At 37.7% G+C, this 22509-nt stretch overlaps 1 protein-coding gene across 5 annotated transcripts in view; it reads right to left on the bottom strand.

Moving 5' to 3' along the window:
• B3GNTL1 (UDP-GlcNAc:betaGal beta-1,3-N-acetylglucosaminyltransferase like 1) overlaps nucleotides 1-22509 on the bottom strand; it is a 123579-nt gene that overhangs the window by 34206 nt on the left and 66864 nt on the right. For 4 of the 5 annotated variants that reach the window (XM_051634697.1, XM_051634698.1, XM_051634699.1 and 1 more), the window contains exon 7: nucleotides 4599-4694. The exons of the other annotated variant lie outside the window; for it this stretch is intronic. In XM_051634697.1, coding sequence (XP_051490657.1) covers nucleotides 4599-4694 — 96 coding nt within the window. The remainder of the gene's footprint in view (nucleotides 1-4598; nucleotides 4695-22509) is intronic. 5 annotated transcript variants of the gene reach the window in all.

Here is a 22509-nt window from a genome sequence, read left to right as displayed (position 1 = left end):
TCTCTCCCTGAAGACAAATTTCGTATTAAATGTCAATTGTGTTTTTCTTTTGTAATGCACAACTTAACATTATTTATTTCAAGGAGAAATTATAATTGAAAATACTCCTTAGTTTAACTTCCCTTAGGATAGTCACCAGAGCTATGCAAGCAGACTCACCACAAGCTAACTCCATATGAAATATCTATTAATAGCCTCTCTTCAGGATTATCCAAGATACTTTTAAGTTTCTCTTTCTGCAGATCTGTCACTTCATTTTTTGGCTCCCATCCAAATCATGTCTTTACATAATTTTTCCTTGATGATAAGGCCTGAAAGCCTGTAAAATTTACTTCATTGTTTGGGAAAGAACAGGTTAGAGGAAACTTCAAAGATTGTTTTCATCCAAATGTATTGGCACAGAGAAATTCAGTTAAACAAAGATGATGGGGAAGTCAAATGGGAGGGAGGTGGTAAACTCTAAATGATATTTAATAGCAGATTAGCAAAAAATGTCACTTCACATGGGGTATAGAGTGACTTTTCAAATAGCTTATAAATTGTAATTAATCATTGGCTCTAACACTTTTGCTTTCCTTTTTAGATCAAATACTGATCTCTGTTCAACCTTAACTATACCAAGCCAAAAACATTAGTGCCTGTGTTTTATCCAGATTTTCTCCTCCTTGCTAAGTTATTTGACAGACTGACCATATTTTAATTTATGTTCCAAAAAACCAAATTCCCACTTAGTGTTTTACCTTTCAGGCATTATTGTAACTGTTAGTCTTTCTGGAAGGAATGACATTTTTGTGCTCTGGCAGAGAAAAATGGAAAGATGCCTTAGTTAGCACCTAATAGCCTACAAAGTTATCTTAGAGCTTTGCAGCATGTGCTACAGTCTCCTGTGCACCAAAGGATATTTTGACACCTCCTCAATTCATGTTTTTTGTGACCTTTTATGACAAAAATAGATCAAAAGTGAGCTCCAGACACTTTGTTTGGAGCCACAGTTTGTATTCACAAAGGCTAGTAGCTTATAATGTGTTGTTCCATCTGGGGCTCATTAAGAATAATTTCCCCCTGTTTTCACTTTGAGATTAGTTTAGAACTTTCAGGCTGTCACTCCATTTTTAGTTTTCATACACTAAAAAAGGAAGGTTAAATACTGAGGTGACAGGAAATTTGGGGCCAAGTTGTGGAAAAACTCAAGAGAAAGAAACAAGTGTGGCATATTACAATTGTGATGTCAAGAATAATATTGCTTGAATAAAGCCAAGAATATACAATTCACCACATTTGCCTGGAGTGGAATCTGCAGGTTAGCAATGCTCATTTATCCAGGATAAATGTGCTCAGGATTTCTTAAAGCATTTATCTAAAGCAACAAGTTGGTTGTTTTAGCTCAGTGCCATCACACACCAGTGACTAGAACAAAAGGACAACACGATGACAATGCACCTTCCCAGTGACTCCCATTTGGGCATTAATAGCAAACAAAATCTGCTGTCCACCTGACGAATACACTTGGGGAGAAGTACAGAAGGTCAGTCAGATACAACTGCAAAAATGTTGGGTTTGTCTGCAAACTGAAGTGCCCTGTCAAGCATATGAAGCAACAACTTTGCTTGGCTAATAATAAACACCATGTCTACCACTGTGCAGAGTTCCCTGCTCCACCAGATGATACAGCTTTGACATCTGCTTTTCATATTACACCAGATCACATAAATTTTTTCCTCAACATAACTTTTTAGGACACTTTTGGACACAGTTTTGACTTTACAACAATGGTGCTAGCTGTTAGAAGACACCCAAAGTATAGGAGCTAAACCAATAATGTGGATAATTGTCACACACTAATTTTCAAGCGTGAGTTCTGAAGGGTTTAGTAAAGTCCTGCTCCTTCTTTCAGTAAGGAAGTACTGTGCTGCTCATCTGAATCAGTTGGATAAGAGGAAGATTATTTCCCTTTAAATTCCTAAAGAATTAAAGCCAGAAATACGGTCACTCTCCTCCCAGGAGTAGATACTATTTAAAAGGTTACTTTATAGACTTGTGACCATTTATACTGTACTATGTCAGTCTCTGCACACCATTAGAGCTGGCTAAAGTCAACTACTTGTAGGTACTTCTGCTTTAATTACCATATATCTGAGGCTGCATAAATAACACCTCTACCATTTTAGTTAATTAGTGCCTAAAGCAAACCTGTCAGGTTCTTAGCTACCATTCTGAAAATACTACTTAGGATTTTGCATGGACATTCCTATAGTGATTACATAAAAGGAATTTCCAACAATTGTAGATCATGACCAGAAGAACTTCATTTCTAGAAACATTCTGTAAATATTTTCTTTAAATCTGCTTCACTTCAAGCCTGGATGGACAGAGAGATACATGCACACCTACCTGCAACTAGAAGAAAAAAAGACTACATCATAGCTTATATATTTCTATTCTACCAATCTACCCATACTATTAACATAAACATCAAATCACAGTTTCTTCCACGGAAGAATTATCTTCCATTTGTTCTAAGTGCTGAAATATGAAGAACAGGTGTTTGGATTTAATTCTAAATGAGAAATGCAACTTTTTTGGCAGAGAAACAGTTCAGCAAATGGAGAAAGCTAAAACGTGGAGATTTGCTGCCCTGTTTCTGTTTACTTGCAGCAATGTGACACTTAGGGTTACACTGTTAAATACTAACCCAAAAATGGAGATGGAAGAGATCAAATATCATAGCCAGATCATGGGCCAGAACATACACACACATGGATATGACCCTGAAGAGTACTCAGTACTAGTTTATAACAGCTCTACTTATATACAGAGAAAATCTTTCTTTGCCTCAAAGGAACTATTTTCAAATAAAAATTAACACATCAGGTCAGTGCTAAATACTTCACTGTGATAAATGCTGAAAGACTTAGGATTTGGTTTTTTGTCCTCTAAACCTACATAGGACAAATGTCTGACTCCACTGTTTGTGTTTGTTGCTCTGTTCAGATCTGTCATCACCCTTGTTCGTGGGGTATGTTTTGAAGGCCCTCTGTATCAGACAGGGTTTTAGCTTTGACATGCTGAACACTTCACAATAGAGACAAGCCAAGTCTAACTTATCACTGGTAATTTTTAAAACTAGAAAAAATACAATGCATTGTGTCTGAAAAAACATTAGGATTGTCAATATATTACATCTGAAGAACTAGTTCCTACACAATTATAGATGGGCAAACTCCCCCCAAATCCAACAAAAAACAGAACAAAGAGAAAAAAATCAAACCAAAACTAAAAGCAAAAAGCACAGAACAACAGTCTGTTTGACTTAACCTCTTGAACCTTATCATTAGCCTTGCTGTTCTGTTGTTGTTGTTATGTTTTAGCTTGCTTGCTCTTTTTTGAGCTTACTAACAACACTCAAGAAGTCAAACATTCTTCAGGGAATGAAAATACAATGATAGAGAATAATAAAAAATAAAGAGCATGGGTCAGCAAATGTAGATTGTACTGGGAGTCACCCAACATTCCCAGCTCTTCCACTCACCCACCATGTAATTAAGAGCAAATGTTTTCATTGCTCTAAACTCTTCTGCTCTCTATCTGCTGTCTCTTTAAATTACAATTGTGTTGGCAGCACAAAGAATAACATTTGTATATATCCATATACGTGTGTTTATGTCTGTAGGCATAGATACACACTGCATGGCACAGGAGAGCTCCCTTTACAGGCTATAATGTGTTGTAATTTAAATAAGTAAATAGGAAACAGCTTTTGCAGTTATTTTTTAGAGTACTATTAAATGAAGGCTTAAAAAAAAAAAACCAACAATTCAGAACCACTCATTCTAGCCCTAAAATCTCACCAAAAACACTGGAAGCCAAGCCCCTTAGATCCAAAACACAGAGAATGGATCCAAACCCATCTGAGTTATATCTATTTGCCAACATATTTCTTATCCTACTACAATAAATACTGCCAGTAGACAACCCTGGATTTCATTCCATGAACACGCTGATGAGCCTAGAGCAACCAAATTGAATTCACACAGGAAATATATAACAAAAAAGCCACCTCAGTCTCGGTGGAGAAACACTTCTCAGATAACAGTAATTTAATTTCTAACCTCTCAGTCCTGAGCCTTGAGAAAAAGCTACTTAGAATCTTCCAAGGACAAGCCTGAGAACAAAGACTGACAAGTGGATATGAGAAAAGCGGAGAGATGAGATTTAATTATAGTAGTTTTATGGCACATTGTGACCTTCCCTCCTCCTTTCTTCATTTTAGGGATATAAATCTTTCCCCTTAGCACCTTTCTTCCCTCCAATCTCTTTCACCAAAACTACCTCACCTTTCAGAGATGGTTCATAATGAAACCATGAGCTGACTTTTGTCAGTTATGTCCTTCAACCACCAGTTACCCCAAAATAACTGTACTTGGTTTACAACTGTGTTTTTTTTCTAAAAAAAGAAACAGCTATACAGTATGACCCAGAGTTAATAGTCCTCGGTTTTTATCTATGTTCCTTTGCATATTGTTTCCTAAAAACAGGTGTAGGACTGTCAGAGGCTGTTAAACAAAGTTCCTGGACTGCATATTATCCATAGCACTCACCTTCCCATCCTCAACAAATTTTCCCACATGAAAAAACCATTCTCGAGAACAGAACCAGGTTGGCATGATCACAGTAGGCCCATGGGAAGTAAATATCTAGGAAGAAGTTGAAAGGAACCAGTGTTAGTTAATAGAATGGCAAAACTAACATCTGTTGGGAACCAAGCAGACCTTACACATTCACCTGAAATCCTGCAAATACTTATGCCTGTACTTAACTTTCAGCAATTTTAAGCCCTGAGAAATGCAAGTGCTTAACATTTAGTATGTTCTCAGTGTTTAAACTGCACTGTTCACCAGCTCCTTGGAGGTGTCACAGCCCACAGATGAATCTACTTCTTGCTTCATATTCCATGACCTTCTCTTCTATCAAGTTACAACACACGCAGAGCACTTCAGGCTTCATTTCAAATTCAGAGACAGATACTGGCAATGACACTTTTATGAATAATGGTAATGTTGATATTGAAGGGAATTAATAGAGAAGAATCTTTAAAAGTTCTTAAAGTTAATGCTACAACTGTTGTGCATTGATTTTTTGTTTTATATTCCTTATACATATATTAAATAGGAAATTTCATTGATCTTTTATTTCTGGCAATGACAATTAAATCTCAAACAAGCTTGAACACCTAAGATGCAATTTATTTTACACATTACCAGAGTACTATGGATTTGCTACCACATTACCTACCTTAAAAGGTTGTTGGAAAGAAAATGTTTTAGGGATTGAAAAGGGAGTGGCTATTAATTTCATCCTCTTGACTAGTGACAGCCAAGAACTAGACAAATTGGTCTTTGCAGCTTTAAGCAAACTTGTTGTAAACAGAATGGTGAAATAAACCAGAATCTGGATTATGGAAGGTAAATTGGTTCTTTCTTTTGTTACAAGTATCGAGCTAAACAAGACTGAACTTGTCAAACAGAATGTGCAAAGTTGAGACATGAGCCTGTGCCTGCTTGCAAGAACAACACAGGAAAGAAAGGGCACAGCCTGGTTTTCAAAGGCAGAAGAAACCAACTTCACAATTACTGACAGTCTTCAAGCAGTAATGAAAATGCTGATCTTATGAGCAAATGATTTAATAGCGTGTCATAGGGGTAATATTAATATTCCTGTATAGTTCAAATTTTTAAACATAAGTGCATGAACGTAAATTTTGTCACGTGCACCTAAGCATTTACGTTTTAGAGGTGCTCCTCTTGACTTCAACCTGGGATGGAGCTCCTTCAACTGTTCTTATGTCTGGCAACTTCCATTTCCACAGGTAAACACAGATATTTTTATACGGACACTTAGACCAACTCTCCAAACAGATTAGATTAAAAATCTAATCAAAATTCAGCAGGTGATCTACTCCCATTTTTCTTATGGCCTGAGCCATCTGACCAACACAGGCACCATGTCAGGGTGAAACAGTGCATGCTAACTCCAGGAAGAGAACAACAGAACTTCATGGTCTGTAGAAGGGTCCTAGAGTGACTCCTCTCAATATAGACACTTAAATTTCAGTCAGAATAATCCTATCATTTAATAGCTATGATTTAAGACATTAGCTGCTTGTTCGTAACTGAAATATACTGGATCAAGGGTGCTAAATGTCAAAAACTCCCTCAAAAAGTCAGTGGAGCTGAAAGAGTCAAAACAATCCCAGAAAATCAGAGCAGACATGGTTAGTCAGTACATGGTAATTAGCTCCACACTAATTACAAGGGCAATTGAATATGGTCTGAAGTGAACAATGACCAAACAGTAATCCCAAAAGAAAACAACAGTAGGGAAAAAAGCTAGGCTAGAGCACACTGCACTGAATCTCATTTCTGAATGAAAGAAAAATCTTCAAAAGAAAGTCTTGAGCCTATTGGAATATTTGGAATGTGTTTGGAGAGGCTAGAATCTTCTTCTATGCAGGCAGGTTCATCAGAGAACATAAATGCACTTAATCTTTAAGACATAGCTCAATGTAATTCCTCATGCTCATATACTGAGCACATACATGCCTAACACCTTTGATAACTTGTGTTCATATATTGACATGAAACCAAGAAGAAATCTGAGACACTAAGAAAAAAAAAGAAGCATCAAAATGTCATTTATGCTAACATAGATGATGATATGATGATTACATACTAGTTCATCACACACTGATGTCTTTCCTAAATCAAACAGTGCTCTACAGCTCACTGTCCATCTCAGAGGAGATACCAGAGAAGAATTACACAGACAGAACTGAAGCTGATGATGAAATGGCTGGATTGGCACATATGATTTCAGGGTCTTATTCTTTAAGAAAGTATTTGAACCTGGAACCACACACCAGCCATGACTCAGTGAATTGGTAAAGAAGCTACTTCAAGTCAGTATTTATAATGCAGTGTCAAAATAAACTTCAGGAAATTCAAATTAGTTGTGCTGCCACAATGGACAAATTCATGCTACCATACCCCTTGCTATGCTAACAATAACATTAGTGAAGCTGAAATTCTTTTTTTTCTTAGCTTAGTTTTCAGCTGGATCCTCTAGTAACCACAAAAACACATTACCACAAAGCAGGATGTAGGAAATCAGGGCACCAAGCACTGAGAAGACAGCAAGACCACCTTTGCAGCAGCAGTATGGATAACCCCTCAGTAATCTTTAACCTGCCAGGGGAAACTGGCAGGAAACTGGCTCAAAGTCTGTATTTACAGCATATCTATATTAATTTAAGAGCTCTCCCACTCATCCTGTCTCTGGGTATGCACCCCAGTCACTCATAACAGCACTGGTCCCACCTGACCCCATGGTCAGCTCAATCAGAGCACCACCTTCTTAACAAAGCTATTATTTTCTTTTTTTTTTTTACTGTTTGTTTTCTATAGCCTTAGTTCTCTGAACTGGTTCACTGTGGGGTCAGACTAGCAGTACTACTGACATACTGGAGAGGGAAAGAACAAGCTTGGGAGAAGAAAATAAGACTTCCCTTTTTTTCCTTGCCCACAGTTAATCAGTCCAGCTCTAATATAAAACTGCACCCTCTGTCTGAATATTTCCAGTGATGGGAGGAGAACTGGCTCAGCAAAAACATTAAACTCTTAACAACTGCACTGAAACACTACAGCATCTGCCAAACTTATGAAAAATACCTTAAAGAGCTTTTGAAATTTCATCCTAAGAGGAAAAAAAAATAACCTCTGCCTTCCGCAGTTTGGAAATTCTAGATTTCCGCTTGGATTGGTCAGATGGGAAAGTCTCCTCTGGATTTCTTTTTTTGCCTACTCTTGTCATACATACTTGCCAAGGTGTTAAAAAATGCTTGAATCAGTTGACAGTGATAAAAAAGGCAACTTCTCACTTTGTGAGACTGCCACTCAGGATTTTATACATAAATCTTTTAGGTTGCATGGACCAGAAGCAGAGAAACAAAGAGGAAATGCTAGCCTTAATCTGAATATCAATCCAAAGCAGATTTTGAATTACTATGCAGCTCTGGAACTGCTATGCTTAGTTTCCTTGGAAACATTCTCCAGATCTGCCCAAGAAATGTCCTGTATCACCTTGGAACCTCCATGGGTTTTCAGTTCTCCTCGAGGAGTTAAGTCAGGATCTTGGAAAGCATGCTGGACCTGTGAGCCTTTCACACAGCTGTACTGGAAGATTCAGGCTTAAAAATAGTTGTTGTTATTACAATAGACTGTGTGCTGTAAAGATTAACCAAATATAACCTAGTTGAACGAAAACAATTTGTTAAAAACTAACTAGAGAGCTCGTGGATGAAGGTATAAATCTGTTCAGATTTTTAATTCCTCAAGAACACAGTGTTGTCATAACCAAACTGGAACCCATCTTCACCAGTTTCCAGGTGATAGAGACAGGCTGCACTTTCAGCACCATATTTGCTACATTATTTACAGTTTTATTATCATCTGGTTTTATTCCAAGGATCAAATAGCAAGTAATTTAAACTAATTTACTCTGGTTTGCTCTTGCTAACTGTTTGGCTATCGAATTACATTCAACTATTACAGAGATCATCTGAAAATAAATCTAAGGAATATAAAGAGTTGATAAAGTGACTTGAATTTGTTGTGTTTCAAAGCTGTCAACAAGCACATGTAATTCTGGTCTTCACTGATGGTCACTTCAGATCACATCAGCATTCAATTTGAAATTTAAGTTCCAATACTGAGAAAGGCATTGCTGTGTTTATAGTAACTCTGCATGGAACATTCTATTTCCTGAACCAGCAAATCAAAATGTAACAACAATGTGCCAAAAGAATACATGCAGATGCTGAAACAACCTTATCACACACATTCTGTCATGCAGAACACAGAGGGGAAACATGACAGTTCCCAGGAGCAATGCATTTAACCACAGGCCCAGACTGCCTTCCAATGTAACATGCTAATTCCATAAAATACATTTCACATTTAATTCTACTTATGCATTAGCAATTATGAAAATTATACCCATACAGATCAAGGATTAGAAGCAATCTCCTATGTCATGGTAAATAAAGCTTTCCAATATGCAGGCTCACACATTGACATGTTAGAAAGTGAAAAAGCAGAAGTCACATGGCCATTCTGTGAGCTGTAGGCAGACCTTAGGCTAAAGGACACCACTCCTCACTTGGAAAAAAATTATGTGTTAAGATACCAGGGCATTAATTCAGCAGCAAATGTACCAGGACCTCATTACTGGAGATTACCAGATTTACACCCAGAATCAGGTGCATATTTGAGGCTGACAGAAGAGGTACAGAAGGTAAGGAAGACTCCTTATCCTACTTCAAAAAAGAATACTACAAACTTTATTAAGCTTGAAGGAATCCAAACACCCAATCTGGTTTGGATTACACTCAGTTAGTTTATATGGAACTGAACTCTTTTACCCTTTCCTATGCCTAATAAATAACTGCCTGTATCACCTAATCATTGCATGCCTTGACATTAGCTGAAAATCCCAGCTCTAAAAAAGCCAGGATCTGGCACAACAAAAAGTACGTTTCAGAAATAAAACATGTCATGACTCTGCATACTGAAAGGTTGATATATACATAGTAATTCTGGTACAAGCTTCACTAAAAATCAGCATTACTTAACCTTCACAATCCCAAACTCTACAAGAGTCCTGAGAATTGCTCATGGCAGTGAAAGAGAGAGCATTCAGCACCTCTGAGAACATATTTCAGTCCTGCTCCTGGAAAAATTATAACCTACCTCTCCCTGTGACTTCCTCAGGATTTGAAGCCTTAATGAAGGCTGAAACATTTCACAGTTTGCAGGAAACACAAACTCTTTGCAAGAATGGAACCAATGAGAGCAGCTGTAAGATGCTACTTGCTCAGTTGCTGTATCTGGTTTTCTATCTAGGGTTTCCTTACCACGGTTTGGAGAGCCACATACTGTTTATTTTGTGTTAACAACTACCTAGACTATACAGCTAGTTGCATTTTCAGTATATAGCTGCAGAGTATCCATCACTGCAGAGATGTTCTCTTACACCTCTGAGTACAATCCCTTCCAACATTTCAAAACTTGATTGAAGTTCAAATCAAGAAAACAAAAAAAAAGGGGGTGGAGGGGACATTTTATAACAGGGTTTTAGAAGTGACCTCTCTCTCTCTCTCTCCATCTTCCACACCAATATAGTCCAATGATCAAACCTGCTTGTTTGAAGAACTGCTTAACCAACTCCCTCGTCCCTCAGTTTCTCATTCTTAATGCTCTTCACCAGGCCAGTCACTTCAAGCAAAACACAATATTCCTTTTTTAGCTGTTTGACCATTATACCAAACCATAACATTCTACACTAATAGCAGTCCCTGTGTTATATGAAATTTTAGTATCAAGTCTCTACACTCTTGGATGTGAAAGCACCATCTGAACCGAGGAAGAGGCATCACCTCCTCCTGACATCTCTGCCTACAACAGAGAGCCTCCAGGAATGAAATGCAGGGTCAGGACCTCTTAGATCAGACTGCACCCTACCTACCTTTTTTATTCTTCTAATCTGTTGCTGAAAGGAAATCTATTAACAAATTTTCCAGAGGTAAACATATTAACTATACCTTTTATAGTCTAATACATATGTATTGAATTAGCTGTGGGTTTGCTGTATGTGAGCTCGCCCATGCCAGGCTCATTGTGCTGGGTAATTGAAAGCTGACTATACTGCTGAATTTCTTTTTTCTTTGTTTTTGTAGTTGAATGCTCCTAGTAAAAGCCAATGGCAAGCACCATTCTTCTAGACTTTTTAAGAGCTTTTATCTACTAATGAGGATGAATTAACCTACTGCTGAAACCAAAAGAAAAGATGTATGCAAGAGGAATAGCCTGTATGATTTTAGCATGTCTTACGTCTTTTTTTTCTTGTCTGTAAGCTGCTAAAAGTGGTCTTTGTGACTCCCATGCCTTAACAAGTCTCTAGTTCTTGGAGAGTTTCCAGTATTTAAAGAGTCAAGTATTTACAATGGAAGAATTACTCCATCCAGTAAAATGAAGCCTTCTGTACCAAGAGGTTGGCTACTTGGCTTGCTGTTTATGCTGAGCTTTCACCACAATAGAAAGAAAACAATATGCTTCAAGTCATATTTTCAGATATTAAAGTGTGGTTACAACAAACAAGAAATCTGCTAATCAGCAACACTGGCCACAGCTCATGTAATAAGTTATAAAAATTATCTTCCCATTTGACTTTTCAACATGTTTGTTAGTGTTTTTGCAAGATGAAGACAGAATAGGTCTTCTAGATTTTGAGACCCAAATCAAGGTAATGTAACTGAAATATTCTAATTTATTACAACAAAATATAAATTGATTTTCATGTCAAAGATCTATGAAAAAAAAACCAAACAAAAACTAATGCAAATGTCCCTTTAGCAATGATGGGACAATTCTGTTCTTACAGAATTATAAAGTCTGCCATGTTCAGAAGATTATTCATTTTTTGTGTATAAAAACATCAGCTATGTTTGTAGCTTATTGAACAATATTTAACAGCTAAGAACACAAACAGCACAAAGATAATCATGGTAGCCCTGCAAAGGTCTGGAAAATTCTCTTCTCTGGATTCACACTTTTAGCTCTGAGGAACATCTCCTGCTTCAGTAAGAAGTGCCAGCTCTGGGGAAGTATTTGTTGCTGTTGGCTGAGAATTTGCTAATCTTTTCCTTTCCTGCCCATCTTTCTGGTGACCTCTCCTCCCATTTAATCTCCCTACACGGTACATATGCAGCAAAAAAAATAAGACTATATTCTCTTTTAAAGTGGATAATGCTAGGTCCACAACTAACACAGCAGTCAGTTGTCTGCTTCTCTAACACTTGCTAGAAAAGAGGAACACACATTCACACAAAAAACAACACAGGAAACCTTTTCACATACAACCAGGTAAAATTTATGTCGAATTGATGTATGAGCAAACCTCCTGGCAAATCTCAACTTCAGCCAACTTTAAAATGCAGATATTTTGAGAGAGAAACATGAAATATTTTTCAGTGTTCAGGCTTATCAAAAAGCATAACATATCCTACCTACATGTTCACTGATTCTCCTTTTCAAATGAATGTTGATGCTATAGAAGTTGCATGCAGCTGGGGGGGTGTGGGACATATGAACCTTGGTTAAATGAAATACAAGCATCTTCTAAACAAGTATAGAACTGTGGATAAGGAGATGCCTTTTGAATTTGAAAAGTTCCAAAAGTTCAGCTGTGTGCTAATGTACATGCAAAAGATCCACAGGCTCAGCAATAAACTTGCTGTATTTCTTTCCACACAAATGGTATTTCTTTTGCATGTGTTTTTCCCCTGTTGGCTTTTACCATTTAGAGTTGGTAAAAAGAGAAAAATTAAATCTGATACGAGAGTACAGATTCTGATTATTGGATTAACAACTGAAAGAGTAGAATGTTTTCTTTAGGAAATCCAACTTTACTCTAAATGTCCCCTCCTGTCTTGTACCACATCACAAGTCTTTGGAGGGTATCAAAGTACCAAATGCATTCCAGTGCCCCTAGAGTGTCACATTTACATTCTGTATCACTTCAAAATCGTGAAAGGGAGAACAAAAAAAAAAAGACAGGGAATTAAAACATCAATTATTTCATTATTTTAGAAAAATAAATAGCACTGCTAATGCAAAAAAACAGTAACGCAACAGATTTGGGGGCGGGGGGGAGGAATTAAATTATTCTCAGAATTTTGATTTATGTAAAAGGCTTAATACTAACATCCTGCTCACTGTTTCAAATCTTTTACCCTACAAGACACTTTCTCATCATGATATATACTGGGGGGAAAAACCAAAAACAGTACCTCAGCAGAAGATTTTACACACACATACATTTTTGATAATTAAAGCGACTTAATTCATGTCAAGAACCCAGTTACAAGTTTCCTTTTCAACAGTGCAGAAGACAAAACTGGAAAGATCTCAACCAATGCTGAGAATACACAGAAATTAAAATTAAGTGCCCATCAATTTGTAAAAGCCTGAGAAAAAACAGAGCTGAGAGCACTACAAAGCTTTTCCCTCCTATCAGCATTCTCTTGTTTCAGCCTCCCTAGTAACTTGTTGATGGGTTTAAATGTGGGATTTGATTTTGTAGGTTCTTTCACTGTCTCCCAGCCAACAGTCTGGTCAACATTTCCTTCTATTTGTGACTGCCTACTCTACAACCAAAACTCTCTTTGCATGGGTAGTTTGCAGGTCATACCATATCTCTGAAATGGAGCTCTAAGTCTGCATCACTCCTGACATTTATTCCTATATTAAGTTCTGTCTGAACTTGGCATTTCTTGTCACTGGTTTGAATTAGATACTATTCAGCCAGCCAGTCATTCAGTCTATTCATCATGTTAAAATATATTCAAAGTCTTACAAATTCAACAATAGGGAAGAAAGTAATAACTTAAGGTCTTCCAAGTGGAGGCTGGTATGAATCAGCCTCAGGGCACCTCTGCTCCAATTGGAACAATTCAAATCAACAATAAAGAGCAGGGATTAGGGCTCAGGTTCATCCTAAATCAGAGCTGAGTAAGCAAGCAGCCCAGGCCATATGGCTCCTCTCTTCCATAGTGAATTTCTGCCACAGAGCAACTCAGCTCATCTAAGACCTCTGTTGCCATCTTTAATGAGTAAGTGAAGCTCCTAGAGAATGAGGCTTCTAAACTCACTAGTTCAGGTAAGCACCTTTAAATGCAATAGTCACAGCACGTTTAAAGGTAACAAGACAAGAGGGCCTGGCCTGAAGCTGCACCAGGGGAGGTTTAAGTTGGATATCAGGAAGCACTTCCTCATGGAAAGGGTGATCAGACATTGGGATGGACTGCCCAGGGAAGTGGTGGAGGCACCATCCCTGGAGGTGTTTAAGGAACAAATGGATGTGGCACTTCGTGCCATGGTCTGGCTGATGTGGTGATGTTGGTCATAGGCTGGACTCGATGATCTCAGAGGTCTTTTCCAGCCTCAATAATTCTGTGATTCTGTGAAACAGGTGAATAACTGCCTAAGCCTCAAGTATCCATACATTCCTATAACCAGACTATTAGAATTATCCTCAAATTGATTAATTTCTGTAGCAAAAAGAATACCTAAAAAGCTGCTCCAGTTGCTGTGTGAATCTGATCCTAAGCAACGTGTAGCTAAAATGTTCAAAGAACAAAGATGAAGTAAATTCTGCTACACAAATGAAAAAAGTTGTTAGATTCTTTTTTAATACCTTTGCTTTTTCTCATCCCGTCCTGCAGAAACAGTTACACCTGAAAGAACAGCAACACTGGCACTCAGCATATATAATTAGCAAATAGTAATGGTATCATAGATAGAAACATGGCAGCAAAAAGGGTCTTGCTATAAATTCAAAGCCAGCTGAATCAGAAAAGCCAATGTTGATTTTCCAGCTGTCAAAAGACTGAAAATTAGTGAATGATAGAGATACTATAATTGTACTTGATGTAAATTGAAATATAAAAGGCTAGGAAGGACCTACTAAGCAGCTCTTGTGATTTATATATTTGAAAATCACACACATCCTGTTACAATTAATAAGATTTAAATAAGCTGTGAAATCACTGAATTACAAATACTTTTAAAAGTAGTTTAAAACATAAAAGCACAATAACATCTTAAAAATATTGTGTTTAAAAAATATTTCATCATTCTAATTTCTCTGTCATTAATCTGTAAAAGTTAGGTACGTTTTTTGACAATTTTCCCAAAACTCCATAAAATTGATATCAAAAACTCTGCACATGCTACTTGCAAAAAAATAAATCACAGCAAACCAAGAGGACTTTCCAGCAAAGATTTATCTGTATTTTTTTCCAGTAATTACTGTTGCAATTTATTATGAAGATTGGAATCTTGAATCTTTGGAATCTTTTCTATAGTAGGGGAAGACATTCCTATGGGGAACAAACATCTCTGCCAGGATGGATGAAGTGTTCACTATTACAAACCAAGCAAATGAGGAGTTTCACTGCAACAAACAATCCATGGTGACAAACAACTATAATTTTGAAGCTCAAGTACAATGCCAGCATAACAAAAGTAAAAAATACTAAGAGCATTAATCAGATCTCCCAGTCAGGCTTTAGATAACCTCGATTTGTATTAAGCATGATCAATGTATTAAAAATGCTTATTCCTATTTCTTTTAAAATATTTATTATTCTTCATATTGGTTGCATGAAGACATTAGGACTTCCAACTAGTGTTGTGGCTCCAGACATCCACTGAAATTGTTGAGAAATTAAGCTTTTTATTAACAATATATAAGATTTCTAAACCTGAAGCTCCTTGTGCAAGATCAAAAAAGCACATTTCTAGAATGACAGCACCTCTGCCCTGCTGTGTCCCTGAACACATGCAGTTAGAGTTCCTCTTGGCCAGCACAAGCAATTCTTGCTGTTCTGAATCCAGAAACATCTACATCCTTCCCTGCACTGCATAAGAAACTCAGCTAATTTAACACTGGGAATCAGACTCCCGTGTTTAGTTTAATAATAAACACTATAACCTCTTTTTGGAAGTGGGGATCTCTGCCCTTTTCAAAACTGCAGCATTTCCCAGGGAAATCCTGTGTAAAAATACATGACTGAGTCATAAGGACCTGCATGTTGCAGTAGAGGAGTCTAAGTTCCAGAGTCAGCAAAACCTCAAAGAATCTGTTAAATCCTAATCAGGAAACCACTGCTTTGGTAGCATCTAGGTAGGCAAGCTGCATATGGTTAAACATCTAGCTGAGACACTTCTGAAGCACCATTTTTCACACATGCAGAAGTCTTTTTCTGCCCCAGCACAATTCTTTGGAGGTTGGAAAGAGGGAAAGGCAGCTTTTGAAAGAGAAAATGGATCTTGAAAAATACACCAACTCATCTATAAAAGCTGCTTTTATGTTGTGAAGGTTCCTCATGTCCTCTCTGCTAGCAAGAAGCCATCTTTTCTGGTTTGAATGCAGTGAAAGAAGTGCAAGCTGTGATCTTCCAAAAACAGCTGAAGCATTTTAGCCACTCATACAGTTTCATGATAATAAACATGTTCTTCCCCTTCAAGAAAAAACTTCAAATGCTGCCAAAAGACCCTAAAACCAACGAGGTATAATACCTTCAGGACTTGTTACTCTGGCATCCTTCAAGCAACACCCTGTGAAAAATGACAGCAATGCTGGACCTATGAAATACAGCCTGTGTTAGTGCAGTAACTGTTCACTGAGGTATCAGCCAAAGGAGAAAGACGAAACAGAAGTTTTCTGGACTCAAACCTTCAAACTCAGCAACATCCTTTTTAAATACACAAAAAAATACTGGCTGGCAAGTCTTCCTGCTTGCTAAAGGAAATTAAGAGAAGACATCAGCTCTTTAAAGCTCATGGAACTTCAAAAGACATCCTGTTCAGTTAAAATTTCATTTTATTTTCCTACTTCACTGAGATATGGGACAACTTGATCCTAAGAAGTAGAGAACATGGTGCTGTGTGTTATTGCTGCTATTTGTACTGTACAACTGCCATGGAGGATATGGAAATAAAATACCCTCCAGATTGAGAAAAACCTCCCTTTAATAGAAGTACCAGAGGAAAGGAGGGAAGTACACTTACTTTTATGCATACACATACTTTAGCTGCTTCCCAACACCAGGTGTGCCAAGATTTTAGCATTGAAGCTAAATGTGTGACACTTCAAGCACTTTAATTTGAATTAGGTAGTTTATAATAACCACTTCCCTTCATTTCCAAGGGGAACTTCTCACGTTTCATTCTATACAATGATACTGTGTTTATACCAACTGCCACTTAGAAAAGACATAAACCAGGTTTATATACAGTATCTGCAAAATGTAAAGTTAAAAATTTACATGAAACAGCTGCCCAGTGTTCTAGGTTAAAGGGAAGATGTTTGTGTTTCCACTTCTATCAGCAAAAATACAGACTTACCTTCATTGACTTCAGCAGAATTACTGTACCCAGTGCATAACTGGATGTAATGTTTATACCTTCTGATCCGTAACACATTCTTGACATATGTACAGGATCCTCTGCAGGCAGCTAGAAGCTGTCTCAGAGAGAGGTGTGTTAGTTCAGGCACAGTGCCCTGCCAGGCCTGGACCCAGGGCTTCCCATCAGACCAATGAGTCGGCGAAATTCATTCATCATCACTTTGACCTGGGATCAAACTCATCATTATCGAATACATCAATACACCCAGAAAAGAAGGCATTTCTGCTGACTTATGAGGCCTTCTAAAAAGGCCTGTCCAAACACCAGGTCATTTGGACATCAAGTGCATACCTGAAAGTTTTTAAGAAAATACAAATACTTCAAAGCACAGCTGCAATTTAAAAAACCTTCAATTTTCATACACAGAGACAAAAACAGAACAGACTCTTTCAGTTGGAAGGAATCTACAATGATCATCTAGTCCTGACCAATTCTGGCCTGACCAACTTAAACCATATTATTAAGGTCACTGTCCAATGCCTCTTAAACACTGACAAGCTCAAAGCATCGACCACCTCTCTTGGAAGCCTGTTCAAAAATAACAGACACATTTATTTTATCAACACCAAGAGATGATGGGACAAGTTTTACGTGGCCTTATCATATTACTTTTGATATTTCTGTGGCTTATTCTCAATTTCCCGTTGTAAAGTTTCCAACTTCCAAGCTATTACTCCAGATAAAATTCTGCACATCCTTTCCCTTAGCATTTGCCTGCTAATTCCACTGGGCCCCACCGGCCACCCAACCCCATCTCATCATCTCCTCTGAAGCACCTGCTCCCACAGCAACCCTGCAATGGGAGCAGGGATGGGATGGCAGCAGACAGCAGTTTGCCTCTCATGTCATTCAAATTCAAATATTCCTTATGCTTGAAACATTTATTAAACGAAGGAAGGGAATATCTTCCAGTTTCACTTTAGGGAACACAAAACAAACAAGCTTTCCTTTCAAGGAAAGGGACAGGAAAACAACAAGATCTTTGAGAAAATAACAAAAAAAGGACAAAACTTCCTACGCTGTCACAGCTGCTCTGGTCCTTACATTCTGTTTAAATATTTTCCAGTCTAACAGTCAAACAGTTCAAAATAACATAATAATGCGTTTGCTGTACAACATGATCAGACCTGGACAGTCTCATTTCTGCTGCAACATGAGACCTATCACCTCTTCACACCAGTGGAAAAAACTAAATGAAACTTTTAAGATCAATGCCATGACAAATTATTGAAACATCATCCTTTCTTTTGCTAAAGCATAGAAAGCCAATTATATATTTTGATATAAAAATATTTGTTGTAGAGCAAAGAGAACAGTATATTTATCATTTCAGTATTTTGGCAGAAGTGAACCAATACAAACTATAATGCCATGGGACTAGTTAATAATATTTTTTTTGTTTCAAATAAAAAGACATATCCCTTGAAAGGTCAGACAGAGGGTGACAAGGAAAGCTATCAGTAATTCATATCAACTTATTCAAGTTAAAAAACAAAAGCCTTCTTCCTAAACCCCATGCATTTCCCAATGATGACACTTTATAGATAAATTGCAAATCACTCTAGCTTCAGTGGTCATTTACTAAAAATTAATTTCAATGTTTACTGCACTAAATATTTTAAGTCAGAAGCACTATGAAAGAAGAATGGGTTTATAGAAACCTTTTCCTTTTGGATTACTGTGCTTTAACAGATGTTATTTTCACAGGGTGGCAACTTCTAAAATCTCATATGAAGTTTTTGCAGTGATGAACACTGACACAAAGGTTTGCTTTGAAAGTATATATCAAGCATTTCATTCCTTCCTTTTATGAAGGAAATGTCTGGATCAATGTCCTTTCTGTTTAAATCAAACTATGCATGGTTGGGCAGCATCCTAATGTTTCACTATTTTTCTTTCAGTTGTGTCACCTGCTGTCACAATAGTCTTGTTGTTTTAAATTGTTCTAGACATAATTTCTTTTCTTAACTTACTAAGAATAATAAGGTAATTGGTATTCTCCAATCCTACACGATTTCTCACTAGCCAGCTGCAATCAAAATATATCCTTAGCATCCCAGCTGCTTTGCAAATCCAGCAACAATTTTAAACATCAATATTTAAAATAGCAACAGAAGTCAAAATCCAAAATCCATTCCATATTGAAAACCATAAACTTGTCAGGAATGTCCTTTCTGTTCTAAATATTTCTGCTTAGTTAAAATAAACCATTCTCTTGACACAAACATGAAACAAGGCTTTTCTGAATGCAAGAGAAACCCAAGAAGTCTTATGCTGTACGTTTGAAGCTCTGAGTGTGCAGCTTCAAACCCAGTGTCAGTGAATCCAGTTACTGTGTGGCTCCTCAAAAAGCCCTTGGACTACAAATGAACCCTGAAGCTTTAAAGTAGTTGCAGAAACATAGAAAGATACTCTATGCTACTACATAGCCCTGTACTAGAGTTCATTTTCAACAGTTGGAGCAAAGTATGAGCTTTATAGAGCATATTACTTTGTTACTGTTGTTGCTTTCCATAAACAGGACAAATTGTCCTGCAACACATTGGCCTGTGTCCTGCAACTCCAGAATGCTCTGGACCTTGTGTGGTGGGCTGACCTGGGCTGGCTGCCAGGTGCCCACCTCTCACTCTCCCTCCTCAGCAGAATGGGCAAGAAGATTAAAACCAGGCAGTTTTATGAAATAAAATAAAACAAAACAAAACAAAATAGCAAATGCTGCACATGGAAGCAAAAAAACCCCACATATTCTCTACTTCCCACCAGCAGTTAATGTCCAGCCACTACTTTGGAAGACAAATGCCTTAATGACAAATGCTCCCCTGCCCCTTTCCTTTCTCTTAGCTTTTACTGCTGAGGAAGATGTCATCTTGCTGGGGTCAGCTGGAGTCAGCTGTCCTGGCTATGTCCCCTTCCCAGCCTCCTGCCCACTCCCAACCTACTGGGGGGAAGTTGCAGAGACCCCTGATGCTGCGGGAGCACCACTCAGAAAGAGCAACAGCCTGGTATGTTCTGCACACCCTTCCAGCTGCACGTGTGAAGCCCAGCACTATATGGGCTGCTACAAGGGAAGTTAACTCCACCCCAGCCAGACCCACCATACCTTCATTAGGACTTTTAAAAAATATTTTATAAGGGCTTGTGCATTTTGCCAGTAAAATAGAGCAAACTCTTTGAGGTGCTGTGCTTCTGATTACTTGCAAATATTTGAGGTTAGTAGTTGATAGGACTGAGCAAAGCCATGAGGTTTTAAAATGTCTATTTAAAAATTAAAAGCATGGCTACAAATTTAGCCCTCAGTTAAGAGGAGTAAATGACTTCCCCTAAATTCAGCAAAAGAACATGGTGCTAAAATCTCAAGTAAATCACTTGAGATCTGATGACAGATCACAAGTTTCAATCCTGTAAGGAGAAAATTCTTTACTTAAAAGAAAGGCTCTTGGAACCCCTAGGTGATTTATGTCAGCCTTGGGCATTTCTCTCTCAGTCTCAAAATAAAAAGAGTTTGTTAACACAATTCCTGAAACGAGCCTGTAAGAAGGCTGGGGAAGAGCTGTTCACAAGAACATGTAAGGACAGGACAAAGGGTAACGATTTCAAGCTAGAAAAGGGTGGATTTAGATTGGACATTAGGAAAAAGTCCTTGTGGATCACTGGAATGGGTTGCCTAGTGGGTGCTGGAGGCCCCATCCCTGGAGACATTCAAGGTCAGGCTTGATGGGGCTCTGAGTAACCTGGTCTAGTTGGAAATGTCCCTGCTTCTTGTAGGATGTTGGACTAGATGACCTTTAGAGGTGTCTTCCAACCCAAACCATTCTATGATTCTACGAAATTCCTGATCAAAGAGCATCATTAGAAAACAGAATGTATCTTTCTCTTTCTGTATTTGAAAAAATAAAATATCAGTGTCCTCTGGGAAAAAATGAAAAACAATCACAAGCAGAATTGTGAAAGAAAGATTCAGAGATTAAGGAGGTTAAAATTCAGCTCTGCTGCTAGATGTGCTGTCAGCCTCCTGTGCAGATGTCCCACACTAAAGATGCCCAGACACTCTCCCTCATGATGACAATGATACTAACTGACCTGTATGCAGCAAAACCAAACTATATTCAAATTTTAGTATGGAATAGGTAACTGAAACAGCAGGACAAAAGAGTGGGAGAGGAACTGAATGGTGGGAGGGTTTTGGAAATAAAAGCACTCTGAAGAAGACCCTTGAGCTGCAGACCCAAAAGCTGCAGATAGCACTGCAAGAAGTTGTAGAAAAACCTGCAAGGCTTGGAACAGTAAGTAAAAAAACTGCTTACCTTTGCTTCCTTTATGTTTTATTCAGGAAAAAACAACCCAACAGATTTTGCATAGATAAAGAAACTAGACTGTGACAAGAAATATCTGATGCTTTCATCAGCTTAATCCCCTAACAACTCACCAGACCCCAAAGCCTGCCTCCCTACTCAGCTCAGAAGAGGTGATGTTGTGTATAAGGCTAATACCTTTCAACAAGTTCCAACACATCTCATAACTCCACAGTTGAGTCTAATTCACATGAAGTCATCTTAAAGAAAAACAGAAGTAACAAACTATAACATATGGTAACATAGGAAGTTCCATTAAAATATGAGGAAAACCTTCTTTACAGTGAGGGTGACGGAGCCCTGGGACAGGCTGCCCAGGGAGCTGGAGTCTCCTTCTCTGGAGATACTCAAGACCCACCTGGACACAGTCCTGGGTGATGTGCTCCAGGGGATCCTGCTTTAGTGGAAGATTTGAACTAGATGATCTCTAGAGGTCCCTTCCAACTCTTGACAATTCTGTGGTTCTGTGAATTTACTTTATAAATATTTTCATTTTTTACTAAAATATGTGGATTTGGTTTTAATCTACAGTTTTATTGATGAGCTTCCTAAATCCATCCTAAATCACCCAAAATCAAATATGTAACTCTAAATTAATTTTAATACATTTTCTCACTCTTTGCTGAGCTGTAGAGGCTATTAGAATACATGATAAAAATCCCTTTCACAGATTTCTTCAGATAAACACAAGGAGAGGATAATTTCAATAATTGATCAAAAATTACTTCCTTGAATTCTTACTTAATTTTTTCTCTGAAAGTTCACAATTCATAGAAAGGAGAAACAACAAATGAGTAAGGAAACCAGTGAAACAAGTTTCATTTTTCTTCTCATAAACATTGCCTCTCAATGGAAACTGCTTGAAGCTAAAGGTTTAGGCCACACATTCCTAATAAGACAAGTTGAGAACCTGGTCTGATAGAAATGGTCACAGTAACAACTCACAAAGAGAACCCAGGGGATTCATTTGCACAGAATCTATTTGGCATATACCAAAATAAATCCAACCAAACATAAAGCTTGTTCACAGTTACGCCTCATTTCATATATGAATATAGACCACATGTTTGAGG

The sequence above is a fragment of the Apus apus genome, chromosome 17 (genome assembly GCF_020740795.1).
Source record: "Apus apus isolate bApuApu2 chromosome 17, bApuApu2.pri.cur, whole genome shotgun sequence".
Classification (NCBI taxonomy): Eukaryota; Metazoa; Chordata; class Aves; order Apodiformes; family Apodidae; genus Apus; species Apus apus.
Note: the sequence above shows the minus strand (reverse complement) of the source record. Positions and strands in the feature narration are given on the sequence as shown.